We start from the raw sequence: 12,955 nt of genomic DNA on the forward strand, positions 1-12,955 counted from the left end.
TAATTGTCGTTAACCTTCAAAAAGATCAGCAGGTAGCATAGTATATTTAACAGAAGGCGCTATTTTGCCAAAATTGCCTATTCGCGGGCAAAGTTGGCCAATAATATATTTTTGGCCAAAAATGTTGGTAAACAAGGGAGACAAATATGGGGGCCTAGCCATGTTTGATCATTAATACAAATCGTAAAATAATAATGTACCAAAGACATATGTAACTCCGTATAGACGGATAAGGTCTAAGAAAAAAACGTACCTCAAAGCCATAGAGAAAAAAGTACGGTGGCCAAGATGGCGTTACACCTTTGGGGAACGCTCGGCTAGATGGCGCTAATATTAAAATTTGTCATTTTAACACATATCAAGCTAAGAATATGGGCCAAATTGTCAAAACTGAGGTTCAAAAGTCGAAAAGCTTGTGTCGAGAGATGGCAGTCTATGCACTGTGATTACACATTTTACTCTTGACAGTAACTCTCTATAACACTCGATCCTCTTTGCTTCGTACTAAAGTTCTCATTTGGTATTAGTACGATTGTCACTTTTGGACCCTCAAGCCTTAGCCTCTCCCATTTTCCAAAAATAAGGGTCCATTGACCATATTTTGGAGGTCTGACGAGGAATCTGTCCACACTAAATTTGCATAGGTAGTAAGCATACACGGTAAATGATTTTGATTCTTTGCCATGAAAACTTAGCGTGATCCAATATTTTCAATACCAATGTGTTACCCTTTCGGGATGTTTGTATGACTGTACAATGTATGTATGTGTGTTCAGCGGCATTTCTTGAGGAAATCAAGCACTTCGGGTGGGTAGGGCCGGCTGATAGACTTGGACTGCGATCGCGCGTATTCGATGGGCGTCACAGAACTGAAAATAAAATATTTAAATTATTTATTTTATTTTACTTTATCAAGAGGTTAAGGCCGATAGTCCACTATTATATGTTTATCATAGAAATATAATAGGTCGGTATGCCTCCCTTTTCCTCTAACGTGAAGAAAAAGACGGTATATTGCCTATGATCATACATATATTTTCAATTCACCCGAGCTGATACGATCGTGAGTTTGTTAGCGGGTTGTTAACATATAATTGTTAATTTTAAAATAATATGTCATTAAAATGCAAAATTTATTTAGCAAATCTCGATTTCTTCAGTTGGAAAGGGGTAGGCCAACCCGCACAGAATAGGATCTCCGCGGAAGCGGTGTTACATGTCTGAACAGCGTCATGATAAGTTGACCGGTACGGGTCATTTCTGCCCCGTAGTGTGTTTAGCTTGGCGCGCTCGACATGTCTGAACAGCGTCATGATGAATTGCCCGGTACGGGTCATTTTTGTCCTGTAGTACATAAGTTACCTTCTGATTAGGACATGAGCCGGTTGCGTTCATATAGCTCGTTGCATGTGTCTGAAATGTCTTGACCGGTACGGGTTATTTATGCCCCGTAGTGTATTTACCTTCTGTTAGGCACGTGGGCCAGTTGCTTCCATTTAGCTCGCTCAACATGTCTGAACAGCGTCATGATGAGATGCAGCTCACAGGTTGAAGAGTTGACAGCTAGGTGCAATGCCGTGTCTCCTCCTTTCACGTCCTGTAATAGACAATGTTAGTTACAAACAATAAAAAGAAAGATCGTGCAAATGAGGATAGTGGTTTAGGACGTGGATACTACAAAATAATGCAAGAACCAATCTTTCTGGCCAGTAAAGTAGCGTTCCGCTTACGCGTCGAGCTAGGCACATGACATGACGAAAAATTGTCGTAACTTAATAATAGATGGCGTTGCTTGGCAAGAAAGAGTAGAATGTACAACTATTTTTTTTATCAATGCAACTCTCACTGGAACAAAAGTGACTCAATAGCAATGCAAAACGGTTTAGATAGACGGTGGCTCCCCTATTATTTTCTACTCTTTTCAAAGCTGGACTGGAGGAGACTCACCCCGGCCCATAAGTCCGCCTTCCCGTGTTCTAGTAGAACGTGCACGGTGCGCAGATGCGGGTTCTCCTTGCTGTGGAGTTTGCACGCCACGTGGAGCGCCGTGTATCCTAAAAACATAATAATAGTATGTAATCGATAGCATCATAAATTAAAATGCGACCGCTTACGAACGCGCTACACATAGATGGCGCCACAAAAAAATGCCTTGTTGCCACCGATTATTTGTAGATTGGCATTAAGTGTCAATTCCGAGCCGTAAATCTATGTCAAAAGTGACACTTAACGCCATCTACAAGTATAATCGAAAGCTACAAGACATTTTTTTTGTGGCGCCATCTATGTGTGGTGGAGTGTAAGCGCGGTCTTAGGCGGTCGCACTTTAATGTATGGGATGGTATGATCTTGTTATATTTAATTTATGATAGCATAGATTAAATATAAGAAAATTAGTACCTTGGCTCTGTTCTATTTTTAACCCCCGACGCAAAAACGACGGGGTGTTATAAGTTTGACGTGTCTGTAGCGTCGTAACACCCGAACGGCTGAACCGATTTAGATTTTTTTTTGTTTGAAAGCTGAGTTAGTCGGGAGTGTTCTTAGCCATGTTTCATGAAAATCGGTCTAGTATGTCGCGGTCGGGGGTTTTTTCAATATTTTAATTTTGTGGTAGGTTATATTATATCACGTCTTTAGATAAAAAAAAAAACTTTATTTCTGGCCGAGATTCGAAACCCTGATACCTGCGAACATTAGACCGACCTCTTACGACTGAGCTGAGCATTTCTTTTTTTTTGCCAATAAAAAAATTTTGATTGTTTTAGGGAATTTTAGGTCAATTGTACTCAGAATCACGAGTACTTTCAATCTCACTGGGAGACAAAAAGTGTCCCAGAATTTCCATACATTTTTGTTACTTTCCTCTTTTGTTACCCCATACAACGTACAATGTACGGGAAATGGTAACAAAATAATTTTTTTAACTACTAGGATTGGAAAAGCTAGTAATTCTGAGTAGAAATAGCATTTTTTTTTTTTTCAAAATATCACACTTCATAAAAGTAACAAAAAAAATGCTCAGCTACGCTCAGCCGATCCGCGGTCAGCGAAATTATTTACTAACACGAAAGAAAAACGCATGAAAACTCGAAAATTCGCGTTTTCCGGGATCTAAGGCCCATTCTAGATCCATTTTTCACCCCTTAAAACCCCCACATAACAAATTTCAGCGAAATCGTTAGAGCGATTTCCGAGATCGTCGTACAAAAATTGCTCGTTTAAAGGTATAAGATACCATCCCATACAGTAAAATGCGACCGCCTAAAAACTAGATGGCGCCACCAAAAAAAAATGCCTTGCTTCCATAGCTTAAGTATGCTTAACAATAGAAGCTAGATGTGGATCAACAATTAAAGTCCATGACTGCACTATCGGGCCTCTGTATTTAAAATGAAGTATACCTTCAGTGTTTGCGTGTACTTGTCTGAAGAGGAGGGGGGGGGGGACTCTTCTAATATATTTTTGGCAGAAGAGACACTGTCGCCACCTAGTATCAAGTAGTGGTACTGATAATTCACGCTATTTGACACGTGATTGACGCGTGATTGTCGCTAGATGTCACTTGACTCTCTCTCTCTCTCATCTTAACGGTTTCCCGGTTGCATCCTCAGCTCGGGCGCTTCGGAGCCCGGGGTTCGCTTTCCGGCTTTTTCTCCTCCACTTCGCACGGTCTTCTGCATCCCTTTTAGTGAGACCATTAGCACGCATATCAACCCCAACGACATCAAGCTAACATTTCTTGGGTGCTCCCCTTCGTCCGGGGCCAAGCGGAGGTGGCATAGCAAGACATTTGTTCCCTATGTAACTTGCCGGTTTACGTAAGACATGGCCGTACCATCGTAGGCGGCTTTCTTGAAGCTTGTCTGCTATGTCACGGACATGAAGACTGCCGCGAATGCGGGAGTTTCTCACGCGGTCTCTCCGCGAAACTCCACACATCCAACGGAGCATGTTCATCTCCGTGACGCTAGATGTCACTTGACTATGCCTATACAAATAACTCGCATTTACTGATGTATGGAGTTACAACTCTGCCCTTACTAATTCCTCTATAGTATGTACCTTCAGTGTTGGCGTGTCCTTGTCTGAAGAGGGGGGGAGCATCGCACACAATCTCGTTGAGTACGTCGGCGTATTTGTCGCCGGCGCGCGCGCAGGCCGTCACCAATGTGTCTCCCAGGGCGTCCGTCTGAAAGAAAAATAACATTTTTATACTAACTAACATTAATAAGTTACCACCACAGATGTCATATAAACCATAGATCAAGCAAACGTATCTACTTAGCGTGTCAAATGAACTCAGTGAAATCCACTGAGTTGTCCGCCTCTAATCGCAGCTTGCAGCTTTCGGGCGTCGATTTTTGTAAGTTGAAGTCAACAAAAACATTAAATATGCCTCGTTACGTGATATTTAATTGCAACAACACAAAAATTATGAACATTCAAGGGCCTGAGACATATTTAAAATCACAGGCAAGTAACAACTTCAGTACAAAATCTGACACGCTCGGCCGCCATACAAATAAATGAACTCGTTTCTTCTATCTAAATCTAATTCTGTGGTTTCTTATATAATTATGTAAATATGTTCATGTAAATAAACAGGGTGTCCACTACTAAACCAAAAAAAAATTCCCTGACTTTTCCCTGACTTTCCATGACCATTTAAGAAAATTTCCCTGACCAAATTTTCATCAACTATTACCACTTTTGCTTAGAGTTGCAAAAAAAACGGTTTTTTTTCTATCTTGAAAAAAAAAACCTGAAAAAAATAAGTTTTTACCGTACCTCAAAAAGGAAAAACGGAATCCTTATAGGATCACTCGTGCGTCTGTCTGTCCGTCTGTCACAGATTTTTTTTTTCTGGAATATGTTTGTTTTCTAAAGTACGAAATATTAAAATTTGCAAGGCAGTTCATACTTTTATACCTACGGTTTTTTTATCTTTATGTTAACTATCAAACTTTAATTTCTGGTTTTATAAAACTAACATGAACGAAATCTGTAGTTGGTAGTTATCGCCATTTACTTTTGGGCATACCAGTGCCGGCACTGCACTCTATCAGGGTAGAGCGAGTTAGAGTTTCGGCGCCCTTGGGCAACCTACGCTAGAAAAATACATCGCGAGCGCAGCGAGCGCGAAAATTTTTCCACTTTTATACGTCCCTGGGGCTGATAGTAGTTATTATGTACATAACATAGGAAACAAAATGGAGTACCTAGTCTATCAGAGCAGAAGTAGTTATGAGCAAGTTGCGGAAACTTTCCAAAAATCTTAAATTTCATGAAACTTTCACGAAAAATAAAGGGAATTAAAATTGATGAAATGGAAAATACTAAACGCGAGCGAAGCGAACACGAAATTTTTTCTTTGTTGTCAGCGTCGGGATGCCCATTTAGAAGTTTTGCCACTACATGCCTTTAGGTTTCCAAGTGTTTTGAAGTTCTCTCATCGTCACGCTTATTATCCGCCTATGCTCCTTTGACTCATACAAAATTGCGCCTCTATGTGACGTTATGCGCCATTGGCTTTATGAGGAACTCCGCTTTGGATTGTCGGATAGATACTTACCCCCTTATTCATAGACTTTCTATCACACCAATACGTCGGAAAGGGACAAACGAACTTTATCGGCTTGATAACTTTAGAGCACGTTTATGAATAAGGGGGTTAGAATTTGGACAGCGACGTAACTTTGTCTTTGTCGTTTTCACATCGCCCTAGCAAAAGCAAATTATGAATTTTGTATATGGTGACATTGTGGTGCAACTTTCCAGTTAATCTAAATCACAATAACTGAATTTATTCCCGACCCCCTTCGCCATTTTGGAATATGTGGGTAGGGCACGCAATGTAAAAAAAAACTGGATTTTTCCGCATTTACGATTTTGGGCCGAATAAATTAAGGTCAGCTAGAGCATGAAGATATCTCTGACATCTCTCATTAGCAACCACTGGGATGGAGGCCAGGTACTATACTTGTAATGAAAAGTCTAAACTGACAATTAAGTTGCCTTAAAATCACTACCGGGAATCGATCTTTGCTGTCATGGATGTGGTCAACCCAAGAAATCATATTATTTTTTAAATACTTTTTGATTTTTTTTCTTGGTGCCAAGTTTTTCCCTGACCTCCAAATCATTTCCCTGACTTTCCCTGACTTTCCATGACCACTATGAGCTTCCCTGACTTTTCCCTGACTTTCCCTGACTTTCCAGAAAGTGGACACCCTGATAAAGAATTTTAATTCTGTGGTTACCACGTAAAACTCAGAAGTGTAGGTACTATCAGCTGCAAAAGTGCATTACGAATTTATCAATGAATTCTTTCATAATTTCTCCATGCACACAGGACGGACAGACACACACACTTTCCTATTTATAAGGGCTGGTTTTTCAATCGCCAGATAAATGTTAGCTGTCATTGTCATTTATACGTGTGATGAAAAGGATACTGATAACTTTATCTGGTAGATATGTTTATCTGGCGACTGAAAAACCGGCCCAAAAAATCACTAAGTTATCAGATCTCGTATAATGAGTGTACAAGGTATCTTAATAACTATAACGGCCCAGCCACGACATTGGTCTAAGCGCGACAGCGGTGAGCGGCAGCCATAAGTGCGAATGAAAAGTCCCATCGCTGTGTCTCGCTTCAATGTATGGCCGCCGCTCACCGCTGTCGCGCTTAGACCAATGTCGTGGCCGGGTCGTAATTTTGATACAAAATGAGTAATTAGACTTATATTGACCGGGATATAGACCGTGATTACCTTTTTGATTTTAGTCGAGCTCCCGATATTTCGACGCAGTTGCATGCATCATGATCACGGAAAACGGTCAATATAAGTCTAATGAAAATAACCGTGAATCATTCAAAACTCTTAAAATGAGTAATCTTCGACGTTTTACGTCTTTCCTATACAAAATGTACTGAGGAGACGTTTTTTAAATTACACTCGGGCGGCGCGGCGCTGGCGTCCGTTCCGCGTCTTACGACGGGCGTCGCCTGTGTGTAGATAGTCCCTAAGGCTATAAATACGCTTGATTTTATATGACACATACCTACGATATGATAAGATTATATGATGATCTTGGAGGAAGTTATTTTGATGTATTTTTGACCAAAAATACCTACACATATTAAAGATAAGTACTATCTTTGCAATAGCATATGACGCAATTTTATAAGATATTGCGAATAAGATCAATGTATTTCACGGGGATTAAATGATAAAAATGGTGATATTAAGTGTGATAAAAATATTGGGGGACGCGCGGCTAGATGGCGCTAATATTAATATTTGACATTTTAACACCTATCAAGCAAATAATATGGGCCAAATTATCAAAACTGAGGTTCAAAAGTTTTTAGCCTGTGTCGAGAGATGGCAGTCTATGCAGTGTGATTACACATTTTACATTGACAGTAACTCTCTAACTCGATCCTCTTTGGTAGAGGGTAATTGCACAAAGGACCCCTAGGGGTCGAAGCGCATCCGAAAAACCCCGTAGATATAAGACAAGAGATACTAACCTCATGAAAGACGCTTTCCCTCCCCTCCATATAAGAGGGGTTGAGTCGTAAAGCGGTTCTCACACACTGCACCAAATATCGCGTGAACAGAGGACGCCCGGGGCAGCGGAGCGCTGCTGACTTCAAGAGACCGAGGCCTGGAACGGGTAAAAATATACATTTTAATAGTAGTAATAAGTATTAGTAGCTGTTCCAGAGTAGTCGCTATTATAGACAATTCTACAAAACCCTAGCACAGGTGGCGTTATTTTATGATACCCCTTAGTGCGTTTTCACATTATCCGATTCGATATCGGATTTAGGACCGTTATCCCATACATTACAGACGCCATCTTGGATTTTGACCGTGTGGTGACGGGTTAAGAATTTCACCACCCCCTTTCTTCCCGTGGGTGTCGTAGAAGACGACTGTGGGATATGGGTCAAATTGTGGCGTAGGCGAGAGGCTGGCACAACCTGTCACTGCAATGTCAGTTTCGTTTTCTTTCAACCCCTTATTTGCCAAGAGTGGCACTGAAACCTGAGTAGTTTCATGTGCTCTTCCTACCCCTTCATGGGACACAGGCGTGATTGTATGTATGTATGTATCTTGGATTTTTTCCATTGAAATCCTTCCGACATCCGATATCGGATCGGATACTGTGAAAACGGACTTATTATTCTCTATTATTAATTTATTAGAGCTCAATTCCACCATAATATTACAGGCCTGGTCGCAATCCCAAGCCAAGATTGAACAGGACGTACCTACTGCAAGTCTGTTTGCTATGGACAGACTTAGCAACTTGATGACTGATGGAGCTTGTTCAAATGTTATTTTGCTTAGCATCTCTCATTCGATTCTCGTGAAATTTTTATGTGGCTTCAATTTCAAAGTTTTGGGAGATCGTAGAACTGCTTAATTCTTGTGACTTACCGAACTCTCCCAGCATTTGTTGTGTGACTAGTAGACTATACAGCACGACCACGGAGGATTTTATTAATACTGATGCAGTACAAATGCACGAAAAAAAATTTACTTTTTGTACTTACGTGTATAAAAAGTGTACCCTTATGGTTTAGGAGTTTTGACATAGGGGTCGTGCCAGGGAGTACCTACCTAGTACGACCACTATATTTAATGATATTTTAAATTTCTGTTGTGGTACAAATTCACGAAAAAAAATGTACTTTTTTGTACTTACCTTTTTATAAAAAATACCCGCATGGTTTCGGAGCTTTGACATGGGTTGTGGTCGTGCTAGATAGGTACTTCCTACCACGACCACGGCCCCTAAGTCGGAACTCCGAAACCATAAGAGTACATTTTTTTAAACGTAAGTACAAAAAAGTAAATTTTTTTCGTGAATTTGTACCGCAACAGAATTAATGAAATCATCCGTGGTCGTACTGTATAGTATCACACCATTTGTTGTGTACGAACTAGTCACTACTCGCTCAGCGTGCAATAGGCTAGTTTCCTATACTTAAAATAAAATATTTTATGCAGTGTACGAAATAAAGCACCACATAATTAAAAGCAAAATAAGGACAGTGGTTATGTTTAAACATAATTTATATTTAATAAGTCAAAGAGAAAGATATAAAGTAAATGAATTGACCGTGACGCCACTCCTCAGTATTTCATAGGAATTCCATATTAGCAAATCGTTTTGACAGTTCTTAAGAAGAAGCTGATTTGACTAGTAGGAAACTAGCCTATATACTTGGGCATAAGCTTCCGTGGAGGGGAATAGTACGAATGCTGTCTCCTATGTTGTTTGAAGAAACAGACACACAAACACTCGTTGCTTGACTTACCGAAGTCTCCCAAGAAGAGTTCGGGGCGCAGGGCTAGCACCCTCTCGCACAGCAGACTGAACACTACGCACTGCAAGTCTTCCTGCTTGCCGTCTGCTGACAGACTTGGCAGCACTTGTTGGAGGACTCTGGAAAAGAAGGAAACAATATAATAAGTAAGTACCTAGACTTGGCTCACGAGATAACCGCCATGTGGGATGTTGATTCAACGATCATTGTTCCGATAGTCGTTTCAGCGAACGGTCTCATAGCGAAGAGTCACGACCAACATCTTAAGAGACTCTCGCTAGGTGGCTGGATCAAGGGCCAGATGCAGAAGGCGGTGATCTTGGACACAGCGCGGATAGTTCGACGGTTCCTCTCTCTGCGGCCCTAACCACCGGCAGCTTGGGCCCTGCCCCGCTGCTGGCGGCAACCTAGGTTAGGTTTTTAGGGTTCCGTAGCCAAAATGGCAAAAACGGAACCCTTATAGTTTCGTCATGTCCGTCTGTCCGTCTGTCCGTCTGTCACAGCCGATTTACTCGGAAACTATAAGTACTACAGTGATGAAATTTGATGGGAATATGTGTTGTATGAACCGCTACAAAATTATGACACTAAATAGTAAAAAAAAGAATTGGGTTTGGGGCCCCCATACATGTAACTGAGGGATGAAAATTTTTTTTCGATGTACATACCCGTGTGGGGTATCAATGGAAAGGTCTTTTAAAATGATATAAAGTTTTCTAAAAAACATTTTTCTTAAAGTGAACGGTTTTTGAGATATCAGCTCTCAAAGTCGTAAAAAGTATGTCCCCCCCCCCTCTATTTTTATAACTACGGGGTATAAAATTCTAAAAAAAATAGAGGTGATGCATGCTAATTAACTCTTTCAACGATTTTTGGTTTGATCAAAGTATCTCTTATAGTTTTTGAGATAGGTTGATTTAACTGTAATTTTGGTTAAGTTATTGGTTTATTATATTTGCTGCTACGGAACCCTTTGTGCGCGAGCCCGACTCGCACTTGGCCGGTTTTTATAATATGTTTATATGTTTTTATATAGTTTTGTAAATGCTTTTATATTTTATTTTTATATACATATTGTAAAAAACCTAGTAGCCTAGAGAATGAAAATAAATACTGAGAATAATAAATAAATAAATAATAGAAGGCAAAAAAATTTAAGCCTTTTTGGTTTCAAGTCTTTATCGGGCCTTCGTATTTGAAATGGAGTATAACTACATACTTAGGAGACCTCGCAGCCACACTAGAATTAATATTGTTGCCTACCGGTTCCTGGTTCCTGGTGTAGGGTTGTAAATAGAAAAAAAACCAAATGTTTTTTTTTTCAGAATTGTGAAAAAAAACATGAAAAAATACCGAGCACCATGGTTTTTTTTCTAAATATGGTTTTTTTTTTCAGATGAACAAATAATACGACAATAACGGTTTTTCGTGAGTTGTAACGTGTTTCAATAACAATAACGTACATTTTAATTCAATTAACATTCAGTATACAAACGTTTATTGGGGAATCCCCGATGCTGCGTGTAGCGTGGAGAGGCGGTGGTGTTTCTAACAGTAAATAGTGATAACTACCAACTACAGAATTCGTAAATGCTACTTTTATAAGACCAGAAATTAAAGTTATTTGATTAAATTCGTTTAATAGTTAACATTAAGTCTAAAAACCCGTATAAAAGTATTAACTATTTTGCAGATTTTGAGATTTCGTACTTTAGAAAAAAAAACATACTCCAGAAAAAAAACTGTTTTTTTTTCACGGTTTTTTTTTCATGTTTTTTTTTTCAAGCCAGAAAAAAAACCGTTTTTTTGCAACCCTATCCTGGTGGGTAATTAAATCGATCAAATTGCGTATAAAGTTGGTGTTTGATATGTTGTTAAAATAAGACAGTTTGCCCTTCACCAAGAAACCTTGTACCTACGTGTTTTAATTTCATCGCACTGCGCGTGTTCCGCCCTAGTTTATTTCTTCAATGTAACCTTATGGAGAAATATTATGAGATTATGACTTATTGTGTGTCCTAATTACGCGAATGCAGCCACTCCTATGTTAGCGTCTGACATATTTATATGTACTAAACAAACACAAGGCGATGTATCAATTAAGCAACCATTAACGTAATTGTTTGTCCTACTAGCAGCTATCCAATTAAGTAATATTTTTATTTAATCCATTAGTGTATTTGCTTCTTTCTTTTTTGATAAATCGACACGAGTTACGAATTTCCTCTTTGCACGTGTATTGTACGACGGTTTTTTTATACTACGTCGGTCACCGTCACCTATGGACGCCTGCAACTCAAGGAGTGTCACGTGCGCGTTGCCAACCCATTAGAAACTTGTACACTCCTTTTTGATGTGTTAAGTACACAGCAAAAAAGAGTGTACAAGTTCTAAGGAGGCTTTGGGTTGTCGACGACTCAAAGGACAATAGACGGAACAAATTAGTTCCATAGGTCCTTCCGTCACCAGCACACCGCACCCTCGTTGAGCTCTGGCAGCCTTACTCACCGGCAGGACCACAACACTATGAGTAGGATCTAGTGCTATTTGGCTGTGGTCTTCTGTAAGGCGGAGGTACTTCCCCAGTTGGGCTCTGCTCTAGATTCGAGCGAGATGACATCCGCTGTGCTGTGGCCTACCACACAAAGCGGAATATCATTCGCTACGCCCTATATACCTCCTACAAGTTCATATGCCCTTTGAAGTTTCGACATAGGCATACATTAACCATTTCACAACACTTGCTCTTTTCCGTACTTGAATCGTAATGTAGGTACTGTTATTACATGTTTTCTCGTGCCTGCTCGTTCACTGAAAAGATCGCTCCCATCAACTAGTACGATTTCCGAAGTGTACTAATTCGTTCTAATTGTGCATATGGCGTACAGTAACGCTCGCTCATACTAGCCGAGAGCTGATCGGCCGTTTTATCGCGCTTTCGGTCCGAGTCAGTCGGTTCTAGTTCGGTTGCGGTCGGATCACACGGATCGCTTTGCTGTCATTGTCACTTCTCGGCTCTTCGCTCATTTCGCTCCCATTCTGTTGCGCGTGTATGTGTACTAATGTACTAGAGAGCAGTATCATTTGGGAGTAGTTCGGTCTAGTACAGTGCAGGGAGTCGTGTTTTTTGTACTATTAGTACATGTACTACACAAGCCTAACGTTTTCTGAGCAAGGCGCGCTCTCCCTCAATCAAATGTTGCATGCTTGTGAAATTAAAACGAATACTAACGTAACGCAACGAAGTCAATAAACAAAATCAAGGTCGAAAGCAATTAGTGTCTCAGCTATCCTTATCATGTAGGTACCTGCATGTGGCTAATATCACAGAATAAATAACAGTACCAAAGAGAATCAAGTATACAAGCCGTCCCAAGACTATCCATACTTATATTAAGAGTTTTGAATGATTCACGGTTATTTTCATTAGACTTATATTGACCGGGATAACGTTGCGTAGATCGCGCGCTGTCTATGCAACTTTGACATCCACCCGCCTTCGTCAGTTTCCCGTGATCATGAAGCATGCAACTGCGTCGAAATATCGTTAGTTCGATGAAAATCTAAAAGGTATATATCCCGGTATATATCCCGGTCAATATAAGT

The 12,955-nt window shown here is 40.2% G+C and overlaps 1 protein-coding gene across 1 annotated transcript in view; it reads right to left on the minus strand.

Annotated features, from left to right (window-relative positions):
* Positions 1–397: 397 nt before the first annotated feature.
* LOC125239409 overlaps positions 398–12,955 on the minus strand; it is a 44,399-nt gene continuing 31,841 nt past the window's right edge. Inside the window, exons 4-9 of the mRNA XM_048146980.1 lie at positions 9,341–9,468; positions 7,541–7,677; positions 4,066–4,192; positions 1,948–2,054; positions 1,464–1,597; positions 398–869 (exon numbers count right to left, since the gene is read on the minus strand). Of these exons, the coding sequence (XP_048002937.1) occupies positions 773–869; positions 1,464–1,597; positions 1,948–2,054; positions 4,066–4,192; positions 7,541–7,677; positions 9,341–9,468 (730 nt within the window). The 3' untranslated portion in view covers positions 398–772. The remainder of the gene's footprint in view (positions 870–1,463; positions 1,598–1,947; positions 2,055–4,065; positions 4,193–7,540; positions 7,678–9,340; positions 9,469–12,955) is intronic.

The sequence above is a fragment of the Leguminivora glycinivorella genome, chromosome 25 (assembly GCF_023078275.1).
Source record: "Leguminivora glycinivorella isolate SPB_JAAS2020 chromosome 25, LegGlyc_1.1, whole genome shotgun sequence".
Taxonomy (NCBI): domain Eukaryota; kingdom Metazoa; phylum Arthropoda; class Insecta; order Lepidoptera; family Tortricidae; genus Leguminivora; species Leguminivora glycinivorella.